Below are 22,511 nucleotides of genomic sequence, written 5' to 3' on the forward strand. Positions count from 1 at the left end.
ACCGTTTGTTTATTGGGACAATGGACTTTGAATTATTCCAATGTTCCAGTCTTATTCTCAGCAGGTCTCACTTAAGCCTTTCTGTTTTTTCTTCGAGGCTAACTTTGGAGTTAGCACCCTACTGGGTATCCTACCGAACCCAGTTGAGCTTACACACTCCATGGCGATTCCAGTCGGCAACCGTTCTGTCCATCCTTGCTACAGCCAAATCAGATGAAAACTGGGGGATGGATTTCATCAAGGAATCTGTAGAAGCCATGGATTCAGTTCCACTCCAGTTCTCATGCATACAGGGTTGTCCATGGTTATTTTCACTGCCAGGTCTCGTAGACATTGGTCATCTATAGATGTCGTTTTGTATATCTCATGGACGGCATGCGGGAACGTGCTCGAGTCCAGCCAGCGCCGAGTCAGCTCTTTCTCAAGCGTCTCTTTTGAGGGAGCCTTGAGCCCATGGATGCACATTTGGTCTGCAAGTGAGTACATCGATACAAGAATTGACAAGGCGTTGCATGCGGACACCGTTTTATCGTCTGTGCCATCATGATTTTCCGGCCTATCATGAGCTGCCTCTTCGTCTGGTTGTCGAGAAGGGTCCGCTTCTGAGGAATGAATCGCCACGTGGTAGTTCAGAGTGTAGGGATATTCAATCATTTGCCTGACTGGAGTCGGCTCATAGAGTAACACAACCCTATTTGTAGTCGGTTCCTGTATTTAGTTAGCTAGTAGAAACCTCTTGGATCGGTCTTGTTCCCGTCATCTCAATATTCGTTTTACCGTCAATCCACCATCGCACGCTTTGGCAAAGAAATCCGACCTTGGGAAGACTATGCATTTGCGCACAGCGTATTCTTCGTCGCCACACACAGTGATAAGGTCGCTATTTTTATGGTCAAGACGTATGCTATAGTTTTGTTAGTGCTGTTATTTTGTCAATGTTCATATGATAGTCCGGTTCCTTGCTAACCTGCGGAGGAGCTCTTCGAACTGTGTACTTCTCGGTGATGTTTTTTTCTCCATCGTGGTGTACTCTCCATCGTGGTGTACTCTCCATCGTGGTGTACTCTCCATCGTGGTCGTACTGTGGTAGATCTTGGTGGTGTTGATACTTGGCTCATCTAGTGATGATGTAGACCGAACGAGGGGTGGATAGATGCAAATGTACATCCTACGGTCTGGTTCCATGGGTGACCTGTATACTGAATCAAAAAAAAACTTGCAGGTCTGAGGTGTTTGTCTGCATTTCAGCTGATTTGCTGGCAGTCTTTCTCTTCTCTGTATATTTAAGTTAGTCTATTCGGTGACGTGGCTGGCGGATTTGATCTGATTCGGATTTTAACTTCTGGGCAGGGGTGGCCCATCGGTTGCCAGGCAGTAGTCGTTCGCTTACCAATCTTAGAGGATGTCTTAGGCACATGTAGGCGTATACATAAGCTCTTACAAACTTGACAACATGCAGGAGTTTGGTTTTTCTCACGTATACCTATCGTCAAGTACGTTGATGTTTGCTGCCGGCAGATGCTGTTTGTGGGCGCCCTTTGGCCTGTTGCAAGGAGGTTGCAGCTGCACTTCCTCGCTTACTAGTGTGGTATTTCGCCATCTAGCGGACTAGGCCTTGGACTCCTTTAATTTTTAGCCTTGTAAGGTGTAAGTACTGAAAGGGCGCTCCAAGCTAATTCTGCTGTGCTTGTGGAAGCGCCCTCGGTCGTTGTGCCAAGGACGACAGTTGGGACCCCCTTTTCAGGTGTTCGACTCAGTCCTTCTAGAAAAAAAGAACGGACTTCCGCCAGATTTCGAAAGGAGACCATGGAATTTGAGTTTTGATCTTGATCTTTCGGCCTATCTCTAGTGTACTTCCGTTAAGATGTGAGTTCTTGCAGCTTGGTTGTGGGCAGGTCGGAGTTTAGATTTATGGCGCCAAGTACAGTTGAACTGCCGTTTTGGGAGGTTCAACTTCAACTTGGATTATTGTCTTTGCCACGCCACCATGGTGGTCTCAATGGTTTCAATGTGGGCAGTTGAGCAATCCTCGATGTCTTCGAATTCTTGTAATGCAACTTGTGTGGGGGCTTATACCGTTTTACGTGTTGATTGCGAGTCTAGTCTATCGCTGGCATTGAGATATATATTATAGACGAGTGTCTGTGTCCTTCACACAATTTCCCACCCTGAGCCACCTCAAGCCAACATGCCACACGAGTTGACAACGATGGCAGTGGAGCATACAAGTTAAATACAAGCCACGAAAAGTGGAGATAAAGTTGACACAGGCACATACAAATGGTAAGTATTCTATGCATATCATGGAAGAAAATCAGCGATAGCGTGACACAGGTAGAATCGATTGATGGACGGTTGAAGGAATTGGAAGTTCGGGACTACAAAACGAAGATTTAATCAAACCCACACAAAATCAAGGATGAGTCGATGGCGAGGATGGAAAACGCTCAGGCCATCCAAACAACGTGTCAACCATCCATAAACCACGAGGACGTCAGCTGCGAACAGCAAAAATGGCCAGCTCCAACTATCAAAGCGTGCTGAGCACCGCAATACAAGCCAAGATACCGTACTTCTACCAAACGAGGTTTACTACTCGCAAAACCAAAAGAAGTCCAAAAGATTATTTCAAGTTTTGATTGTATTCGTATCGGATCGCACTTAAGTGCTTGATCCCACCATGTCCATGGTGCCAGCCGTAATTTGGAGGCCGCTATGATACAATAAATCTCAGAAGCGCACACCATGGACGCGCAATAGTGGTAATCGAGTGTTATGAAAAGCAAACCCAGAGACCCATGACAGTTGTAGTAAAATAAATCAGAGAACACCCCAACGTCCCGTCGTACCGTGAACCAGCCCGGAAAAGAAAAGAACAAATGATTTAGCCACCGAAACCGTAGAGGGTACCTGAATAAGAAGGTTAGAGACGCGTTGTAGAACGGAAAGACACGTGAAAACTTACGGCCCTGGCGCTTGAGAGCGTAGACAACGTCAAGAGAAGTGACAGTCTTGCGCTTGGCGTGCTCAGTGTAGGTGACAGCATCACGGATGACACCCTCGAGGAAGGTCTTGAGGACACCACGGGTCTCCTCGTAGATCATAGCGGAGATACGCTTGACACCACCACGACGTGCGAGACGACGGATAGCGGGCTTGGTAATTCCCTGGATGTTGTCACGCAAAATCTTGCGGTGACGCTTGGCACCACCTTTGCCGAGACCCTTTCCACCCTTGCCGCCTGAAACGAGACGCGTTAGAACGCGCTTCTTGCTGAAAAGATTGTAGTGTGGGGTAATAACTTACGGCCAGACATCTTGAATATGGATTAGAAGAAAAGAGAGATTTGTTTAAGTGGGTTGAAGAGGAGATGGTAGTTGAGTGGTCGATGGAATTGATGGAATTGATGGAAAAAGAGATAAAGAAAACGGATGTGGACAGAGGATATTTGTATGATACGAGAATGAGCGAGGTCTGGGAAATCACGCGCTAGGGATCGCGTCCACCAATGAGAATGCAGGATCACAGACCAACCTTGATCTACCGGGAGACCCCAGAGTTGGAAACGCCGACTTTGCCGTGGTCCATCTTTGATCCTTCTATAATCCACCACCAACAATGTAAATATACAATAAAAAAAGAAGCATTATACATTCCAAAAGATGCCGAATACACCAGAATACATTAATTATGGATTCAAAGGAGGTTGGTTGCAAGATCAAGAATTCAAGTGGTTGACATTCTACACTCCCTGATCCTGCATTCCTATTGGTCCAGAGCTCGCTTAGTTGGCAGTACCAGCACTTTGATTCAGCTCAGCCAATCAGAGCTCACCGCAAATCAGTCTCTGGGCTACACGCTACGCAGTCCCTAGTCCTACGCGCTGAATTTCCTGCCTGATCCAGATCGGCTCACTTCCCCTGATTCGTTGCTCCCTTCCAGATCAATCCCCCCCTCCCGACTCCTACAAATACTCTTCCCCCACCCTCCTCTCTCTTCCCTTTTACATCCATCCACGCCAACCAACTCTTTCATCAACAAAAACACTTTTTTCATCAAGTCTATCATCCAAGATGGCTCGTACCAAGCAGACTGCCCGTAAGTCTTTCCTTTTTTTTTTCATACTTGTCCATTTTTCCTCCCTCGCTGGTAAAGCCTGCGTGGTCAGGTGACCGTGTCCGAAGGGGGATTTAGTGACGCGTTCACGCGTGGAGAAGAACCATTTTGCTAACTGTTTAAATAGGTAAGTCCACTGGTGGCAAGGCTCCCCGTAAGCAGCTCGCTTCCAAGGCCGCCCGCAAGGCCGCCCCCTCCACCGGAGGTGTCAAGAAGCCCCACCGCTACAAGCCCGGTAAGTTCCGCCTCATGTCGAACATGGCATCCACCCAACCCACTCTAGAATATTTCTAACGTTCCATCTCCAGGTACCGTCGCTCTTCGCGAGATTCGCCGCTACCAGAAGTCCACTGAGCTTTTGATTCGCAAGCTTCCCTTCCAGCGTCTGGTCCGTGAGATCGCCCAGGACTTCAAGTCCGATCTCCGCTTCCAGTCCTCTGCCATCGGTGCTCTCCAGGAGTCCGTTGAGGCCTACCTCGTCTCTCTCTTCGAAGACACCAACCTCTGCGCTATCCACGCCAAGCGTGTCACCATCCAGTCCAAGGACATCCAGTTGGCCCGCCGTCTCCGTGGCGAGCGCTCGTAATTTTTCTTTTCAACGAGCTGGTTTTCTGAAAGGCGATCATGGGGTTTGTTTTTATCTTTTTATCATGACTACTGGCGATACATGATGGGTTTGCTTTCAAATATCAATGGGTTTCGGCACCGGGTTGCCTCGCAATTTTGCTTTTTTTTTTTATCGATGCTACTGCTCACCATCGATTGATGAATCAGTCATGGGCATGTACATTATGGGGGCCCCCTTTAACATGATGCCTTAGCGCGCATCATCTCATGACAAGACGCTTCAATGCTGTCTTCTATGGTTCATTATTCCACTCTATTCCGGTAAACGATAAACATGAAAGGGTAATGTGTAGAAACCGACGCGCCTTCTTTTTCCGCTGCCTTGGTTTACGTTCTCTCCTGTGTTCACATTGCTGCATGTCGAGAGAAACTCTTCGGTCGCAAGACTTGCCGTCTACCTCCAAACAGGTCACGCCTCTGGGGCTAATGCCGACGCCCAACAACACCATCCAAAACGAGATGAAAATTTGTTTTAGCCCGCAACAATAAGAGACCTTGTCTCTGAATGTGATTATTTAAGAATCAACAAACAAACGAGTGATTCGATCCCACCCAAACTCTTCCCGGAAGTTCTCCTTCTCATTGCACAACAAAGAGGCAACATCATCAACACCACACATCAATCATTGGACAGTCACATACAGACAACGGATTCTGATGGCCACTTGGAAAAACCGCCTAAAGAACGCATGCCACCTCAGTGTACCGGGATTTCAGAACTGGACTGCCACCCCCGAGCACTCAATGCACCAACTTGGACTGTGACTTCACCTTGACTTATCCCCAGTTTAAGACGTAACTGGGAGTTGGAAATCCCCAATCAAGTCCAACTGTACAAAAATTCAGCGACCAAGCAATCACACAACTAACAAGTTAACCAGCACACAACCCGAATTCGGGGCTCCGACTAATTCGTGCACATCATGCTAACTGAAATTGACCAGACTCAAGAATCAAATCCGATTGCCGCATGAGAACTTAACTTCAAATTAAATACGCGGATATGATGGAGTCACAATGATCTCAGCGCATCATAGGGCCCCAAAGCGGTGGTAGGTCATTGTCGACGGCCTTGTGGTGGTTCTGTATCCGTACCTAGGCATATAATATCAGTGACTCATCGCCTTTTTAGCCAGGAATATTCCCGAATAAGCCATTTTTATCTCTACTCAATTATCAAGTCGAACTTGGGAGAACAAGGGAGTAGATAATTTTAATACAGATCTACATGTGTATGAATGTCAGTTGGTCGATCCTGGTCTAAAACCCAGCACGCAAACTAGAGGCAACTGGGAGTGCACTCCTAAGACAGCAATTCTGATTTTACAGCATTGCATGGATTTCTAGGAAGGTGAGCTATTTGGTGTTACATATGTGAAAAAAAGAAAACGATGGTAACCTACTCGCAGGGCTGACCCAGACGCTGGATGGCACCTGGGCAGTTTAGGTGTCTCTCTCCCAGCTATCATGAAGACTTAAAGTGGGGATAGAGTGACTTGAACGCGTGTTTCGTTTCTTTGATCTTGGTAACACCATCGCTGGAAACTATTCGAGATTTGGGAATCAAGTAGCTGAGGCAGAGGGGGTATCTATGGATTTAGGTTGACATGTATACCCCAGTTAAGTGCCAAGATCAAGGCTATATAGCCTGGTAGGAAATGTACTTATTCCCAGTGGATCCAAATCTGACAGCTGGCCTGAGGCCAAAACAGAAGAAGGCGCCAAGCACCGCGGAAAATTCTAGCGGTAGAATTTAAGACATCGCTTTCCCTGGTTCTCCTTGCTCATTTTTTTTCTGCAAGCCACCCGCGTGTGGCCAGTTAGTTTTTTCTCATGGCACTGCCGAACCTTGACCGAACCTCGGAGATTTAGTACCTGAGTTTTTCCCCTACTCAAGGTACACCATATCTCTGACCGATCCCCAGCTGGAAGTTGACCAGCTTGGGAGACGTCTTTCCTGCCTTTTATTTTAACTCGAGTCCGTGCATGCCTCATATGACGGCTTATACCAGCCCATGCGCGTCTTTGACATGGGTGGCCTGATAATCTATATGAACTTCATCAAAACAATGTACGGAGTACTCCGTATATGGTATACCCCTATTCAATGACAAGAATCTAAATATGGCCATTTCAAAGTAGCACTAGACTGACTCCGCTCCGATTATCTCCATGGAAACCTGGATCACGGCGCTGGTGCCTATTTGGTGGTTGATTTCAAAGACGAGACGAGTAAGCAAATTATGGTGTTAACATCGGAAGTCGGCAATCGGGTACTCAACGGGGGCTGATCAGAAAAGACTGGAAACTTTATACACACATTGTACACTGCATCTCCACCATGCATAGGCCTCTTCATCATGAGGATTGATAATCATAATATGATTCATACGCAACTTACGAAGTACATGGAGTTTAGTCGGTCATGATTACAAAACCCACACGCACCGGAGATTATCCTTAGCTGACCTGATCTACGGAGCAGAGAACTTTAGATCTGCTCTCAGCGTCCACGGGTGGATGAAACTTCGGTAAGGTACCGAGTCCGATTGGAGCGTCCAAATGTGGAATCCCAAACCTATGCACGGTCCCCATGTGCATATTTACTTATGGGAACCATCTGTGCATTAGCATATTATGTACAATATTAGCTAAGCTAAACGAAGTCAATGTCCCCTGCGTTATACGGTGTACAGAATAGAATAGACTAGAGAATAAGTAAAAGTGGTAGGACCCTGGGAAGTTCGACTTGTCATGAAACCTTCGGGAAGCCAAGTGGGCCAATCAGATCGATGCCGCATACCCGAGTGGCTCAACATAAAACTTTCATAAATCACGTGGCGGTAAAAACGTGGCTGCAAACAGATAAGCCCCGAGCAGGGTTGCACCTGCATCTGAATCTTTGTACTCCGTCCTACGCATAACCTTTTAATTCACTGTGGAAGTACACCAGTACACTGTTCGAGGTGCGAAAGCAGTATGAAACCGACATAACTTTTTAATCTCAAATACCCCTAAAATAACACAAGGGACCAGATCCCAACTTTCATGGTCAGAATAATATCTTGGCCGGGCCTAGGACCCACCTATTCCACCCTATCCTACCTGCACACCGGATTCTACATAGCCGTGCTCTATTTGCGCTTAGTGCATCCATAACCCTGCAGTTGCCTTTATATATAGAGGAGCTCCATCCCGAGGTCTCTGCACTGTAATCATTCCGCTAATTTTGCTCGGCATCTCCTTCCCCCGCAAAGCTTCATACCCACCGCTTTTTTGATCCTACACATCCTTAATTTCGAATACACACATCGTAATCTCAATTTAATTCCTGCCCACTATGGCAGCAGATCCTCAGGTCTCAGACAAGATTGAGTCCTCTGCCCCAACGACGATTCCATTCTGGCGCTTGGTCTTTGACCAGGGTGTTGTCACGCGAGATATCATTGATCACCCATACCCCGGTTCAGGAACAGATGAGGACCCATTTGAAGTAACATGGATTCCAAACGACCCTCGCAATCCCATGAACTTCAGCGAGGTGAAGAAATGGACTATTACCATGCTGGTGGCCATCGCAACATTGGCTGTTTCACTGGTATCGTCTGCCTATACGGGCGGTCTCCGAGAGATCATGATGCAGTTTAAAATCGGGGAAGAACTTGCCACTCTTGGTGTCTCGCTTTTCGTTCTTGGTTTCGCGGTAAGACTTCGACTCTCCAGACATTGGCCCTTGAGCTTGTATGGTTGGTTTTGCATGCTAACGTTTCTTCGGAATAGATTGGACCATTGCTCTGGGCTCCACTGAGTGAGCTGTTTGGCCGCCAAATCCTTTTCATTACCACCTACGCCGCTCTCGCAGCTTTCAATGCCGGAGTCGCAGGTTCCAAAAATCCTTGGTCTATCATCATACTCCGGTTCTTTGCCGGTTCTTTTGGATCCTCGCCTTTAACTAACGCTGGTGGTGTCATTGCGGATATGTTTCCTGCTAAGCAGCGAGGTGTGGCTATGAGTTTGTTCGCCGCCGCACCCTTCCTCGGCCCCACTGTCGGCCCCATCATTGGTGGCTTCATTGGTATGAGTGACGGCGGCTGGCAATGGGTCATGGGTTTCCTTGCCATCTTTTCTGGTACCGTTTGGATTCTCGGCTCTCTGACGATCCCCGAGACCTATGCGCCCGTGCTTCTCCGCCGCCGTGCGGAGAGACTCTCAAAGCTATCCGGTAAGGTCTATCGGAGTAAGCTTGAAATCGACCAAGGCAAGGTGTCTCTGAAGGAGTCCTTCAAGGTGTCGCTGTCCCGTCCTTGGATTCTTTTGTTCCAGGAGCCTATTGTGTTCTTACTTTCTCTCTACATGGCTATTATCTACGGCACCTTGTACATGATGTTCGCCGCCTTCCCTATTGTCTACCAGCAGTCTCGCGGCTGGAACCAGGGTGTTGGTGGCCTTCCCTTCCTCGGTATCATGATTGGCATGTTGGGTGCCGTCGCTTACTCCCTTTGGGACAACAAGCGCTACGTCAAGGTGTCCGATGAATATAATGGATTTGCACCCCCAGAGTCTCGTCTCCCGCCTTGCCTCATCGCTTCCACCGCAATCCCAATCGGCCTATTCTGGTTCGCATGGACTAACTACCCCTCAATCCACTTCATGGTCAGCATCGCAGCCGGCGTCCCCTTCGGCTTCGGGATGGTCCTAGTGTTCCTCAGCATCATGAACTACCTCATAGACTCCTACACCATCTTCGCCGCCTCCGTGCTAGCCGCCAACTCCGTCATCCGTTCCCTCTTCGGTGCCGCCTTCCCTCTCTTCACCACCTACATGTACAAGAACCTGGGTATTCACTGGGCATCATCGATCCCGGCCTTCCTGGCGCTCGCCTGCGTGCCCTTCCCATTCTTGTTCTACAAGTACGGACCCGCAATCCGCACACGGTGCAAGTTTGCCGCCCAGTCCGACGCATTCATGCGCAAGATTCAGGAACAGTTTTCCGCCCCGCCGCCGGCAGAAGAAAAAGTGGAATACGACCGCACAGAGGCTCCTGCGCCCGAAGGCTCACTCTCCAGCGAGTCTCAGGATGGTGTTGACGCACTCCCCACGGAGCGTGTTCGCAGCCGTGCGCAATCTGTCGCTTCCAACCGCACTGCTGGCTCGCTGGCTCGCTCGGTTACCTATGAGGGAAACCCTTACGATATTGATCGTGTCAACACCCGTGAATCCTTCAAGAAATAGGCGGCTGCTGAGCAGCTAGCATATTCTCTCTCATCTTACCCCTCTCCTGTCCAGGCTTTTCATACCTATACATGCCTGTGTCACTAATCCTATTTTCTATTGGCCCCTTTCCTCTCATGTCCCCAAAAGTGCCTCATTTGCGTGTTATGCCTGTCATTACTTTGATACCCGTTTATATCATACCGAGGGCAACCTCATCCGACTAATGTTTTTATGGGATGCGATATATAGAGCCGGTGTTCGGGTTTTATGTTACAAATGTCAGTTTACCTTAAAAAGCACTTCTTTTCACATATCTCGTCCTTCATAGCGTAGATCACGACAACAAATCCAAGCCTCGTCGGAACCTGCACCCGGGACTGATCTCGGAGTTTCACCTGCTTTTCGGCTCTTATCGCCACCAACCCCGAGTTCGGATTTCAAAGCTTTTTGTTTCCTATTTTTCGATACTATTTCCACTTTCACTTTTGACTATTTCCCCCCACCTTGTAAATATCTAGATGTGGCATTGGAAATGGCCCTCCTCCGAAATGGCCCCTTATTCAGGGCCTCAATCTCACCCTCAAACTCCACTCTCCGCCGACCGATAACCCCCAGATTCGAACCCCAGGTATTCCGCCGAACACGCCCACAACGCCGACACAACTCCAACCACTCTACAGGCCATCCTACAGGGAAAGCACCTGCCGAGAGAAATACCACACGTGAAACCCCACCGCACTCGCACCATTCAACCGCCTCAACCCCACCCCAGCTGCCCAACACAACTTCCGCCGCTACAGCCGCAGCCGCAGCCGGGGCGGCGACCACACCGGCGCGAATTCGTGGATTCCGCGAGGTGATAAAGGCTGGCCCGGTCGGGAAATTCGGAAGATGGTATGCGCGGGTGCAGGCGCGCAAGCCGTACACGACACAGTTCTGGAGCTCGATCATCATCTACCTGTGTGGTGATCTGAGCGCGCAGATGCTATTTCCTTCTGAGGTTCCTGTTCCTGCGCTATCGGACTCGGAAGATGGGGATGTGGTTGCGCAGGGGGGTGGGGGCACTGTGAGCGCTGGCTATGATCCGCTCAGAACTCTGCGTCATCTGTGTGTGGGTGCTGGGTCGAGTATTCCGTCTTATAAATGGTATGTTCTATGATGTTGGTATTCGGTTGTGCGACGTGCGACCAACGGTCTCTTTCGGATTGTTACTATGTGGAAGATACCTGTAGGCGTATGAACATGTTATCTGACATCACCGCTCTCTCTCTTAGGTTCATGTTCCTCGGCAACCATTTCAACTACCCGAGCAAGTTGCTCTCGATCTTGACGAAGGTCGTTGTGCAGCAGACGTGCTTTACTCCTGTCTTCAACACGTACTTCTTTAGCGTGCAATCTCTGCTTGCTGGTGCAACGCTTGACGAGACCTGGGAGCGATTGAAGAAGGCTCTCCCAGTTAGCATCCAGAACAGTGTCAAGCTCTGGCCCGCTATCACCGCGTTCAGCTTCATGTATGTGCCAGCGCAGTTCCGGAATGTTTTCTCTGGGTGTATTGCGGTTGGCTGGCAGACTTATCTGAGCTGGTTGAATCAGAAGGCTGCTAAGGAGGTTGCGGCTGCCGAGGCGCTCGCTGCGACAGAAAGTATGGGTGTTGGTGTATTGCGTGCTGTTTCAGGGGCGAAGATGATCTCTGTTAGGGCTGCATGAAAATACGAATAGTAGACAATAGAATTAAAAGGACCGTGAGTGGTTGGATATATAGATTTATAGATCCCTGCCTGGTATCGGCGTTGGGAATATTTCTTTTTTCTTTTTCTAAAGGGGAAACGACGTATGGGGATACTTAGAGCAACTACTTAGATCAATCGACTTCAATATCTTTAGCTAACTTGCAATCTATGTAATCTCTCTTGTATTTCTACAACTATCAAGTATGTGATGGCCAGCCAGTAAGAACAACGGGATTCTTCAGGCAGCTCCCTCACATGGCAATGACGCACCCGAACGTCAACTCGATCTACACAACATGATCCTCTCTAATCGCAGGCATGTCCTGCCCAGAGATAAACGAGGATGAATCAGACTATGGATCTGACTTCACTCCAGAAGAAGAGGATCTGTTGACCAGTTTACTGAACAAAGCCGTCGCCAAATACGCGACCGACGCCGACGCCACTTCGATCTTGACACCAACCTGGATCTCGACCCCAACGCCGATCGAATACACCACCGTACCCAAATCCCCCGAACTCGCCGAACTCGAGTCATTGCGCCCGGAAGCTCTAGAGGCACTCGTTGCTGACATCGAGGATGGTATTGAGCCAGCTAGCGTTCGGCCGCCTAAGGTGCTGGGTCGGGCAGGGCCTCGCTCGGCATGGCGGCAGCCGCAGCCTCGACCAGGTCAGGCGGTTAGATCGGGCGCGAGTGCGAGTGCAATGGGGAGGTCAAGCCCGCGCACTGGCAACAGCAACAGGAACAGCCCGTTTGGTATGCTTCTTCGTCTTTACCTTTATATTTCTCCTTCGCCGTGGATCACACGTACTTTCCCTGTGGATCGGTCCCATTACATCCAATCCGAATTGAACTGACAACATCCTTCTCCGAAGCGTTTAGTCGAGAACTCCAATTCAACCGAAGGCCGAGTAAAAGAACGCGAGCGCAACGTAGCGCGCGCGCTCGAGTGGACACAGCAGGATCCCGAAGCCGCGGCGCTCGATACTCGACCCCCCGTTGAACGGTTCCGGCAAGCACCCAACAAAGCGTTCTCGGTGACTGATCTCGTCTCACCAGCTTGGTGCGAGCTGCAGTACTGGTTCACGTTGACCAAACATGGAGGGCAGAAGAAGAGGACTGCTGCAATGAAGAAAGGGAGTTCCATACACAAGACTCTCGAGGATGAGATCTACACTACCGTTCCCGTGGAAATCACGACCAAAGAGGACGCGTGGGGTCTCAGGATATGGAATATCATCCAGGGACTGCGTATGCTGCGCGAATATGGCATCACGCGTGAGATGGAGGTTTGGGGCGTTGTCGATGGTGAATTTGTCAATGGCATTATTGATCAGTTGTCCTACGAGTGCCCGGACCCAGAGCTTGAGGCTACTGCTGCTGGGTACTATGCGGATGCTGTAGCGTCACGAGCGGCGCTCCCAGAGTATCAAATGTCCTTGTCGGACTTTTTGCTTTCTTCTTCGCAAGGCGGGATAAAGCTGTCGGATTTGGGACAAGGTGAAGTTGAGAAAACGGGGCAAACTGAGTTGGAACTACCTGCGGCGGTCTATGACCTGCCCAGGATTTATTTGACAGACGTGAAGACGAAGGGTAATCGATCACTACCGAATGTCAAGAGCACGGGCTTCCGACCTACTCTTCTCCAGTTGCAACTCTACTACCATATGCTCAACCGGCTGATTACAAGCGACGATGTTACTATTGACCTCCTCGCCGCTCGCTATGATTTCAACGCCGAGAAACCGTTCACAAACGCCTTCGTCTCGGAGGTTGGCGGCCTGAATGACCAATTCTTCGACGCTCTCTCCTCCCAAGAATCTGAACAGAACGAGGGTCCTTCTACTGCTAGCCAAGACTCAACCGGCATCCTCCTAACACACAACAACCTCTCCCGTCTTTGGAGTCTCATGATACAACAACTTCGCCTCACATTCCTCCCTGAAAACTCCGCCGACACACAATCCGTCGCACCATCTATCCCATCAGTCTCCCAGCCAGAGCTCTTGGAATCATACTCAACCCTCCTCTCCCCAGTACTTACAGCTAGATACCTTTCATCTGTTGCCAACGAAGACCTAGACAGACAGCTCATCGGAAACAGATCTTTCCTCTTTGATCCGACAACCCTTACCTCCCACCTCACCGACCAGATGACCTGGTGGCGTGGCAAGCGAGATCCCCGTGGCGTGGATATTATGGACGCGTGGAAATGTCGGATCTGTGAATTCCGCGATGAGTGCTCTTGGCGTGAGGAGCGTGAGATGGCTTATGCGAGACGGGGCGGGGGTCGGAGAGCTGAGCCCATTGCAGATATATGATGCTTGTGGTCGGATTTATATTAAGCATGATCAGCGAGGGTACGGGGATCTCGAATTGGTCAACTCTTGAGAGCATTACATCCATCTTGTGCCTGTCGAGGTCATCTTAATCCAGTGCCGATGTGTTTGGATACACGGCTTCAAGACCAAGATCAGGCACGGCACTGCCATATTTACATCTAAAAGTCCCAACCTTGGAAAGAAACTTCTTCAAAAAAATTGAACAAACGAATGACATCACTCACAAGAAGCCAGAGCCACATGGCATTCAAAAAGGGTACTTCCTAACCTCATCCTCCTTTTCAATCTCTAAGCCCCCTTCAATCTGCACTTTATGCTTCTCATCCAAAATCTCCAACAGAACATCCTGGTACATCTTCTTCCCTTTATACCGACCAACATCATCCCCCCAACTCCTAACTGCATCCGCCAAACGCCCCGGAACATAAGGCTCTTCAACAATCGCAGTTATAGGCTCAAAATAAGTCCGAATAGTAAAAACCACCGCTCCAGATCTAGGCAATCTTCTTAGCGACTGCCTCTCCGAGCGAAAGAAATGATTCTCAATAGCCTGGTTCTTTTCCACTGTATTCCACGATACTGTCTCCGCGTCCTCAGACCCAATACTATGCGACCACGCCAGATTATCATCCACCTGGATGAAATAGTTGTTCCGAATAAATGGCTCCTCGGGCCGCAATCGTCGGAAGAAATTCATCATCCCTTTCTCCAGCTTGCTCTTGAATTGCGGTACGTCGCCTGATGTGTGGATTTCGGACAGCCGCAACCCGAATTTGTCGCTCAGTCGCCAGAACCCAGCTAGCAGCACCGCCCTTGCGAGGAGGTAGTATTCGCCGTCTGGGCGCTCGATCATTATGGCTAGGTCGTCTTGCACGAGTCGGGCTGCTGTCGCCATTGGGTCTTCGGTGAGTGGGCGCTGGGTTATGTGGAAGGTTTCGTTGGTTACTTTGTTGGTGATTCCCGTTGCGGTCGTGGTGAACATGCTTGGGTATCTTTCGGGGAGGTAGGCGCATCTGGTGGGAAGGGTCTTAGGAGGGGATTCTTCGACATAGAGTGTGCATGTTTGGATTGCTCTTACAGTTCTTCGAGTAGTTCGATTGCAGCGTCCATTGCCTCTGGTGCTGTATGGCAGCATTTTCTCCCGCGCTCTTCGATGCGGCGTGCTTTGTCGGCGTGGTATCTTAGATAGTGGTTATCGAGTTCTGCGTGTAGAGGGTAAGAGGTAGTGCGCTGGCAGGATCTGATCATTGAAGAACGACTCACCGATCCATTCGTCCCATTTCATGCTCCGCAGACCCAGCGTGATGTAATATTTTCTGGCGGAAAAGGTTAAAAAGACGGCCAGAAATATCTTCGGTGGATCTGCTTAACGTACGGGCCATATCTAAACGGCCGATAGGGAATCGGCTTCGTCGAATGGACATCCCATCCCGAGTATGGGGCTGCTGTTGGCCGCTTGAAGTCCGATGGAGTCCATTCTATGCAGCAGGAGTCAGCGAGACTTTCGTTCTCATTAACGTATTAATTGACCATTTCCTTACCACCTGGTGACCTAGTAACCTTTCCTCTCCCACCTGCAGCAGGTCTCTCAAGATCACTTCTCGAAGCTTTGGCTGTGCTAGAAGCCCACTTTTTTAAGATCAAGATAACAAGCCACCAACAGACACCGAGAATGAGCGAGGCATGCACGGCCTCTTTCGTTGGGATCGACGAGATATTGTACCATAGGGACTCTAGTATCGAAATGTTCATGGTGAAATACTTCAAGGCAGTGCGTAGTTGCAAGATGCACCAAGAATCGAAAGTCGAGTAATCAAACAATGTTTTTTTTAGTATATAGCGAACACAAATCGGATCGCCCTTATCAGCTTCAGAGTGCGGAGTACGAAATTGACTGCCTAGATGGTGCTCTCATGCGAGATACCGTGTTGATCCGATACGAGATAGGGCCATCTTTGGTCAACCTGTGAGCTGTGATTGGTAATAGAGACAATCTTGTCTGGGGAAGAGGCGGGCACCGTCTTTTTCAATCTGTAAAATCCGAGACCGCATGCATTTTTCCATTGTGAGGGAAATATTTGCGGAGAAAACCTGATGGTGGCGCTGCGCTTATACTTGATAACCTGTGTTACTTGTTTGCTTGCGTTCGATGCGAATATTTCTCAGTTGATTTTTTTTAGAGAAATATTCTAAACGTTTTATCTAGAAGACTTTCTGAGCATATTTTAGCTCTATACATGGCTTGCGACTTTTCGTTGGAGTAAACAGTATTCGCCCCATTTGCGTCGGAAGTGGACTGGAATGACTGGGAGATCAGGAATCCAGATCAATCGACCTAGCAGACCTGTTTGAGACGCATCGAGGAAGCTTGCGCAGGAAAGCGTTTCCCACTGCGCCTTGTCCAGGAAATACTGGGGCTCTAGTTCGGTTGCGTCGTGACCAGGGAAGTAAGAGTCAACCAGGAAAGAACATTGAGAGAGATCAACCTATTGTAGAGTTAGCATAGGGACAGGACAAATCCTCCCAGCGCCACGTTGAGACACTTACGTATTTGCTAGGGTCCTCGATGTTGAGATCATTCATGCCAGATGGAATCTGCGAGGCACCATCCAGACGCGCAAGATAACTCGGCGCATCTGGGAACTCGCCTGGAAGTAGTCCTCGGAATTCACTTCGTATGAACTTGGCGCGCATGTCATTGGGAAGGAAATATGACGACGGGAAGCGGTACCACTCCTTGCCGAAGCACACCGAGTCTCCTGCATGCGTGATATCCACACTCTGAAGGGGGTTGAACACCTTCAATGGAGCGTTATAGGCTGTAACCATCCCTAGAGTGCGCAGCATTCCGGCGTTCAGACCGACTAGTACAACTGACAATGCTGCAAAAATCTTCAGTTTGGTTGGTACGCGGCCGATCAGTTCCTTTTGGTTGGTGGAGCCAAGGTAGGTCAAAATAAGATGGAAGCTCAAAGCCGCGTTGAGTGCCAGGAACGGATATGCTGGGTACATAAACCGCTCTTCCTTGTGTGGCTGGACCGAGAAAATTACGAACCACATGTAAAAGGGAGCGACAAGCGTCATGGACCGCAAGGATGTGTGCAAGGACGTGGTGTGCGATCGAAAGATGATTTGAAAAAGTAAGAGGGGCGCGGATAGCATGGCGAAGACAAACCAGACGTTGAAGTTGAGCAAGAGGTTTCGAACGTAGAAGGTCCACGGCTCAGTTCCAAAGATATCCGGTCCCTTACCTTCTCCCCCGAAGATGTTGTACGCAACAATGTTCCAAGGGACGAGAACTAGCTTTCGGAAGAAAGCATAGTCAACTGCAACTTCAAGAGCCTGGGACACATCTTAGCAACGACATTCAAACCAAGTAGGATGTCACTTACTAGAATAGACAAACAACGAATGATGCCCTCAATGACATTATACAACAGTAAGCCGGCGGATCCAGAAGTGAACCCAACGATAGCCTCTTCAACCAAAAGAGGCACAATGAGAGCACCAGCAAACGGCCACCCAACAATTGTCCCTAGGCCAAACCACATGATGCCCCGCGCTGTTTTCTGGTTATTTTTCCAATCCAAGAACGAAGCCAGACCAAGCATAGACATATACATGGTAAACGTAGAGGGCAAAAAGGCAGTCGAAGCATGAAACATGCCAGGGCTGAATGTGGTGATCATCACAAACAAGAGACCGATGCGGGGACTGAGTGTACGACAGATTGCAGAGTATAGTCGAGTCTGACACGCTGCGCATAAAAATGCAAGAGAGAGGCGGATTGTGTAGAATTCAGCTGTCTTGGTGTGGACTACCAAGGACCCGATCTTGCCTACGGCAGCATGGAGCGACACGTAGAGCCAGCTACGAATAGAATAAGCCGGTGAATATTCCCAGGTTTGAAGACCATATCCATGCTGCAGATAATGTACAGGTTCCCAAAAATTAAAGACCTCGTCACAATCTTGAATTGGAGAGAATATGGCGGCAAGAGTGTTGGCAACTAGGCATAGGTAGAGTGTGATGTTGAGGGGAATGTAGAAGGGGGCTGGTGGGGGTCTATGTATTGGTTAGTGTCATCCTTAGTTCAAAAATAGGTTCATTGAAATACTGCTTCTTTGTCCGAGGCTTATGGGCATCCCCAGAAGAATAGTCGTTCCCTGCCATCTTGCAAGTTGGAGTTGAGTCGCGAGGTATCAATTGGATCCATGGACGATAACCGATAAGACCTTCTTGACCGCCCTGCAGAGTCTGGCAAAATAAAAAAAAAGTTTCCCGTCCAACTTTCTGATCTTTCCAAGTCAACTCGTTTTTATTCAAAAAGTACTGGAGTTGGTAGATTTCAATATGGACGGACACCACAAATCATCAAGTGATACCACATGTGTGGATGAAGGTCCTGCCCCGAAAAAACCCTGTCTTATCGAGACGCCTATCGCAGGGACTCCAGACAACGGCAGCGATTTCTATAACACTCCCTTGGCTGCAGGTCCACCGGACATGAGTACAGATAGCCTAAATGCCGGAAAAGGCGCAGTTGAACTGTCTACTTCCTCGAAGCCAAGCCAGATGATCCCCGGATTAAATCTCATTCAGCACAATTCCGAACAAGAAACTAGCTCGTATTCGACCGAACACACAGTCAAGCAAGAGCAGGATCAACAAGTGGACTTCCAGGAAATCGAAACCGAAACCAAGGAAGAGGAAACCCGGAAAATTATCCAGTTCGAGTCCACCGACGCAGCTATGAAGAATGAGACAGAAGCGAACAAATTCAAAATTGAACCCACTGCCCCTCTCAGCGAAGCTATGGACGTTGAGCAGGATGCCCACCAAGACAACATGATCGAAGCCTCTGGTCAGGCTGGCGATGACAAGGAAGAAGAGCACCCCGAGTGGGAGGTTGACTCTTCACCATACGAGTCATCTTCAGACAGCTCTGATTCCTCGGACTCCGATGATAGTGACGATGAAGACTATCCTATACTTAGCGCAGAGGAGCAAGCTCAGATTCTTATGCGGGCCGAAGGTGGTTCTGACGACGAAGGAGATGGCAAGGGGAAAGCAGGAGGACAACTGCGGACCACCAACGAGATCGAGGAGGAGGTCCTGCCTATCCCTGACGTTAAGATCACCCCCGAAATGAAGATTGTGTATCTCGGCAAAATTCATGCCGCTATTGATAAAAATGTTCTTATCGAGGCTAATACCTCTGGAGAATATCAGGTACTTGAGTCGGGATCCTTGCTGTGCTCCGATGATCGCCAGGTCATTGGCGTAGTAGCAGAGACCCTGGGCAGAGTAGAGAATCCTCTATATACCACCACATACGCCACAGCATCCGAAGTTCAGGAAAAGGGCTTAGTCAAGGGCAAGGATATCTTCTATGTTGAGGAGCACTCCACCTTTGTGTTCACCCAGCCGCTCAAGGGCATGAAGGGAAGTGACGCTTCTAACTTCCACGACGAGGAAGTTGCCGCTGAAGAAATGGAATTCTCTGACGATGAAGCGGAGGCTGAATACAAGCGGAAACTGAAGCAGAAGCGTCAGGAGCGAAAGGAAGCCAGGGAAGGCCCCAAAGGCAAGAAGCCTGCCCCGGGACCATCAAAATTGAACCAGAGCGAGCTCAACTACGACGATGCCGGAGGTGAGGAAGGCTACACCCCGCTTGCACGCCCTACCAATCTCCACGAGATGATGAATACTCGTGAGCCGCCGGTTGAAGGCAACGAGCGTGGTGGGTTCCGTGGCGGAAGAGGTCGTGGCCGGGGTGACCGTGGACGCGCAGGACGAGGCAGAGGTGGACGCGGAGGAAGGGAGTGGGATCAGGATCGTCGACCCCAGCAGGCCAGCGGCTCAACCCACGAGCCTCAGCCTCAGCCTCAAGCCCAGCCTGCTGTTCCCTACAGCCAGCCAATTTACCAGCAACCCCAGCAGCCATACGGGATGCCCCGGCCTTTCACTGCGTATGCGCAGTACTCACAGCAGCAGGCCCAGAGCCCGCAACTAGTGCAACAGCAACAGCCGCAATTCGGCCAAGGTGGAGCGCAGCCACAGATGCCATTCCAGTTCTCTCCATACCCGGCCTTCCAACAACCACAACCCAACAACCTCCAGAACGCCCAACAGGGTGCTCCTCAGTTTAATTCTCAATCCCTGGCTATGTTGCAACAACAACAGCAGCAACAGTTCCTGCAGCTTCTGCAACACCAACAGCATTACCAACAGTCTCAGCAGCATTACCAACAGCCTCAGCAACAGTATCAGCCTCCCCTGGCCCAAAACGCAGCTATGAACTTTGACCAAGTTAAAGCTCAGCTGGATCTGCTACGCAATTTGAGCGGCGGGAACCAGGGTCCTCCTCCTTCTTGATAAATTTGTTTTACATACATGTTCTTCTGTAATATCCTAGCATCGGAATATTTGCTTTGCATACGGAGCGGGGTTTATGTGGGTAGGGAATTTTGTTTGACTAAAAGTTTTCATAGCTCTAATTGAGTGTTTGTTTGGAATATCTTACGGTGCCTACGGGGTGATGTTTAAATAATAAGCGTCTGGAGCATCATGCGTATGAATGATAATGGCTATGAAGCAAGTTCTCTATCTGTAAAAGTACAATCGACCTAGACGTTGATTATCAGCCGTAGGAAATATTAATATTCAGCTGGCTTGGCACTCTTCGCTAGTGTCCAAAAATTCTCCATCTTAGATCGGGACAGCGCTGCTTTGGCAGCAGAGTCTGTTTCACAGATACGGGCACCAAACCATTTCCTGAAAACCCGGCCTTTGGTCTGACCTTCCCAGAGGAGATTACACGTGTTCGCACTGAAATCCCGGGGGTCTCCCTTGTCATCCTCAGTGGATAACCATGACACCTGAGCTTCAGGGCTGTCTGCAGGTACTCGATCGGATCCGGGGTTTTCGGTCCAATCAATGCGGTTCAGCATCAGCTTTCGGTAGTTGTTGATGGAGTGCTGGCCGCCCTCGACGATCACCAGGTTGAGCCGGGGATGCATAACACACATGCCCGTCAGATTATTTTGCTCTGCGTTTTTGCCGATCTTGAAGCGGTTCCGGCCACTCGCCAGACTATCAATTCGGTACACAGATTGGAATATGCCCAACGAGGCATCCTTCTCCTTCTGAGCTTCCAGCTTTTCGCGCCGTTGCTCCTTGGTCAGTTTACGGTCTTCGTTCGCCATCTCGTGTGCTTCCTTCCGATCTGCGATTTCCCTGGTCACACGAGCTTCCACAGCCGTGGGATCCTTCACAGCTTGTTCTCCCAAAACCCGCATGAGATTGGATTTCTTGACCTTTGGAGGCGGTGCTTCCTCGAGTCCCAGTCTGATCTTGGCTTGTTGTTCCTTCAAATCTGCCATGCGTCGTTGTCGACGAATCTTGGCTTGTTCTTTCGGGGTAAGGAACATTGGCTTTTGTACGGGCATGTGCTTTTCTTGCGGAGGTTGAAGCTCGATAGGATGCTGAATATAGCTGTTGAGGGTATCGAGTTTGATGTTTTCCTGGTTATTAATTGCGTCATAGTCACTGCCATCAACTAACTTGGCATCCCACCACTCTATAGCAGGTGGAGCAGGGACAAGGAATGCCTTTTCCACATCAATATCCTCGTCAAGTCCGGCCTGTCGTGATTTCTCTGCAATTCTTTTCTTCATAGCTTCCAGCTGTGCCTGTCTGCGTAGAGCCGCTGCCTGTTGGATATATTTGCCTTTTTGATTGAATAGGAGCTCTCGAGTTTGACGGGGCTTGGCAAACGTTGCTTTTGGGTTGATAGCCGGGTCAAAGTAAGGGTTGTTCTTGATTTCCTCGACAGACGGACCAGACAGATCAAGCTGGGGCCCACCAGCACGCTTTGGCTTGGTTGGTCGTCCATTTGCACCACGATATTCCGGCACAGCATCAGAGAGGAGCGCAGGATGAAGGCCAACATCCAGACCACCGCGAGCCTTGGATATGCCCTCGTCGTCATGCGCTGGTGGTTGGTAGGATGGTGCACTGGGTCTTGGCTGAGAGGGTGCGCTGGCTCGTTGAGTAGCTGCGGCAACTCGAGCTTTCATTTGTTCCAGTTTCGACATAGTAGGAGCCGGTGGTGGGGGGGGAGGAGGACTTGCAGCATCCGGTGCAGGTGGTGCTAGAGGTGCTGGCGGTGTTGGTGTCGCAGTCACGCCACCATGATGCGCTTGTAGGCGAGCGCGCACAGCTTCTGCTTTTGCCCTTGCTTCTGCCATTATTTTCGCGATATCTGGCTTGCCTGGGGCAGCACCTCCTTGACCTGGTACTGGGGACCCATGGTTGGAGCGGGACCTCTTCTGGGAGTTGTCGTGTTGATCCTCAGGGTGAGGACGCTTCAGCATGTTACCCGATGCGTCGGCCATGCTGTCAATGGCTTCTGACTCACTCGGTCTTCTGGCGGTAATATATCACAAAAAGGTTGAATGAACGAAGCGTAGACAAATA

The 22,511-nt window shown here is 49.6% G+C and overlaps 10 protein-coding genes across 10 annotated transcripts; 5 read left to right on the forward strand and 5 right to left on the reverse strand.

Annotated features, from left to right (window-relative positions):
* Positions 1-237: 237 nt before the first annotated feature.
* On the reverse strand, positions 238-1,071 carry Pdw03_4705 (BTB/POZ fold; the record flags this gene model as incomplete). Its single annotated transcript, XM_066100817.1, has 3 exons — positions 238-708; positions 778-904; positions 968-1,071. The coding sequence occupies 3 exons, from the start codon at positions 1,069-1,071 to the stop codon at positions 238-240; spliced, it is 702 nt and encodes a 233-aa protein (XP_065956217.1).
* A 1,813-nt stretch (positions 1,072-2,884) lies between these two features.
* Pdw03_4706 (Histone H4) lies at positions 2,885-3,316 on the reverse strand (the record flags this gene model as incomplete). Its single annotated transcript, XM_014675402.1, has 3 exons — positions 2,885-2,910; positions 2,966-3,241; positions 3,307-3,316. 3 exons carry the CDS (start codon positions 3,314-3,316, stop codon positions 2,885-2,887), a joined length of 312 nt encoding a protein of 103 aa, XP_014530888.1.
* Positions 3,317-4,073: 757 nt separating this feature from the next.
* On the forward strand, positions 4,074-4,702 carry Pdw03_4707 (histone H3; the record flags this gene model as incomplete). The annotated part of the gene is made up of 3 exons (XM_014675401.1): positions 4,074-4,098; positions 4,244-4,351; positions 4,425-4,702. 3 exons carry the CDS (start codon positions 4,074-4,076, stop codon positions 4,700-4,702), a joined length of 411 nt encoding a protein of 136 aa, XP_014530887.1.
* A 3,381-nt stretch (positions 4,703-8,083) lies between these two features.
* Pdw03_4708 (MFS multidrug transporter, putative) lies at positions 8,084-9,975 on the forward strand (the record flags this gene model as incomplete). Its single annotated transcript, XM_014675400.1, has 2 exons — positions 8,084-8,446; positions 8,524-9,975. 2 exons carry the CDS (start codon positions 8,084-8,086, stop codon positions 9,973-9,975), a joined length of 1,815 nt encoding a protein of 604 aa, XP_014530886.1.
* A 514-nt stretch (positions 9,976-10,489) lies between these two features.
* Positions 10,490-11,664, forward strand: Pdw03_4709 (Mpv17/PMP22; the record flags this gene model as incomplete). Its single annotated transcript, XM_066100818.1, has 2 exons — positions 10,490-11,103; positions 11,232-11,664. The coding sequence occupies 2 exons, from the start codon at positions 10,490-10,492 to the stop codon at positions 11,662-11,664; spliced, it is 1,047 nt and encodes a 348-aa protein (XP_065956218.1).
* Positions 11,665-12,005: 341 nt separating this feature from the next.
* On the forward strand, positions 12,006-14,009 carry Pdw03_4710 (Major facilitator superfamily domain, general substrate transporter; the record flags this gene model as incomplete). The annotated part of the gene is made up of 2 exons (XM_014675399.2): positions 12,006-12,444; positions 12,571-14,009. The coding sequence occupies 2 exons, from the start codon at positions 12,006-12,008 to the stop codon at positions 14,007-14,009; spliced, it is 1,878 nt and encodes a 625-aa protein (XP_014530885.2).
* Positions 14,010-14,277: 268 nt separating this feature from the next.
* On the reverse strand, positions 14,278-15,782 carry Pdw03_4711 (GPI mannosyltransferase; the record flags this gene model as incomplete). The annotated part of the gene is made up of 5 exons (XM_014675398.2): positions 14,278-15,043; positions 15,109-15,232; positions 15,294-15,346; positions 15,406-15,508; positions 15,572-15,782. 5 exons carry the CDS (start codon positions 15,780-15,782, stop codon positions 14,278-14,280), a joined length of 1,257 nt encoding a protein of 418 aa, XP_014530884.2.
* Positions 15,783-16,261: 479 nt separating this feature from the next.
* On the reverse strand, positions 16,262-18,203 carry Pdw03_4712 (GPI mannosyltransferase; the record flags this gene model as incomplete). Its single annotated transcript, XM_014675397.2, has 4 exons — positions 16,262-16,516; positions 16,578-17,372; positions 17,423-18,095; positions 18,148-18,203. The coding sequence occupies 4 exons, from the start codon at positions 18,201-18,203 to the stop codon at positions 16,262-16,264; spliced, it is 1,779 nt and encodes a 592-aa protein (XP_014530883.2).
* A 180-nt stretch (positions 18,204-18,383) lies between these two features.
* On the forward strand, positions 18,384-20,408 carry Pdw03_4713 (Translation elongation/initiation factor/Ribosomal, beta-barrel; the record flags this gene model as incomplete). Its single annotated transcript, XM_014675396.2, has 1 exon — positions 18,384-20,408. One exon carries the CDS (start codon positions 18,384-18,386, stop codon positions 20,406-20,408), a length of 2,025 nt encoding a protein of 674 aa, XP_014530882.2.
* Positions 20,409-20,689: 281 nt separating this feature from the next.
* On the reverse strand, positions 20,690-22,429 carry Pdw03_4714 (U4/u6 small nuclear ribonucleoprotein hprp3-related protein, putative; the record flags this gene model as incomplete). The annotated part of the gene is made up of 1 exon (XM_014675395.1): positions 20,690-22,429. One exon carries the CDS (start codon positions 22,427-22,429, stop codon positions 20,690-20,692), a length of 1,740 nt encoding a protein of 579 aa, XP_014530881.1.
* Between the last annotated feature and the right edge of the window lie 82 nt (positions 22,430-22,511).

The sequence above is a fragment of the Penicillium digitatum genome, chromosome 1 (genome assembly GCF_016767815.1).
Source record: "Penicillium digitatum chromosome 1, complete sequence".
Classification (NCBI taxonomy): Eukaryota; Fungi; Ascomycota; class Eurotiomycetes; order Eurotiales; family Aspergillaceae; genus Penicillium; species Penicillium digitatum.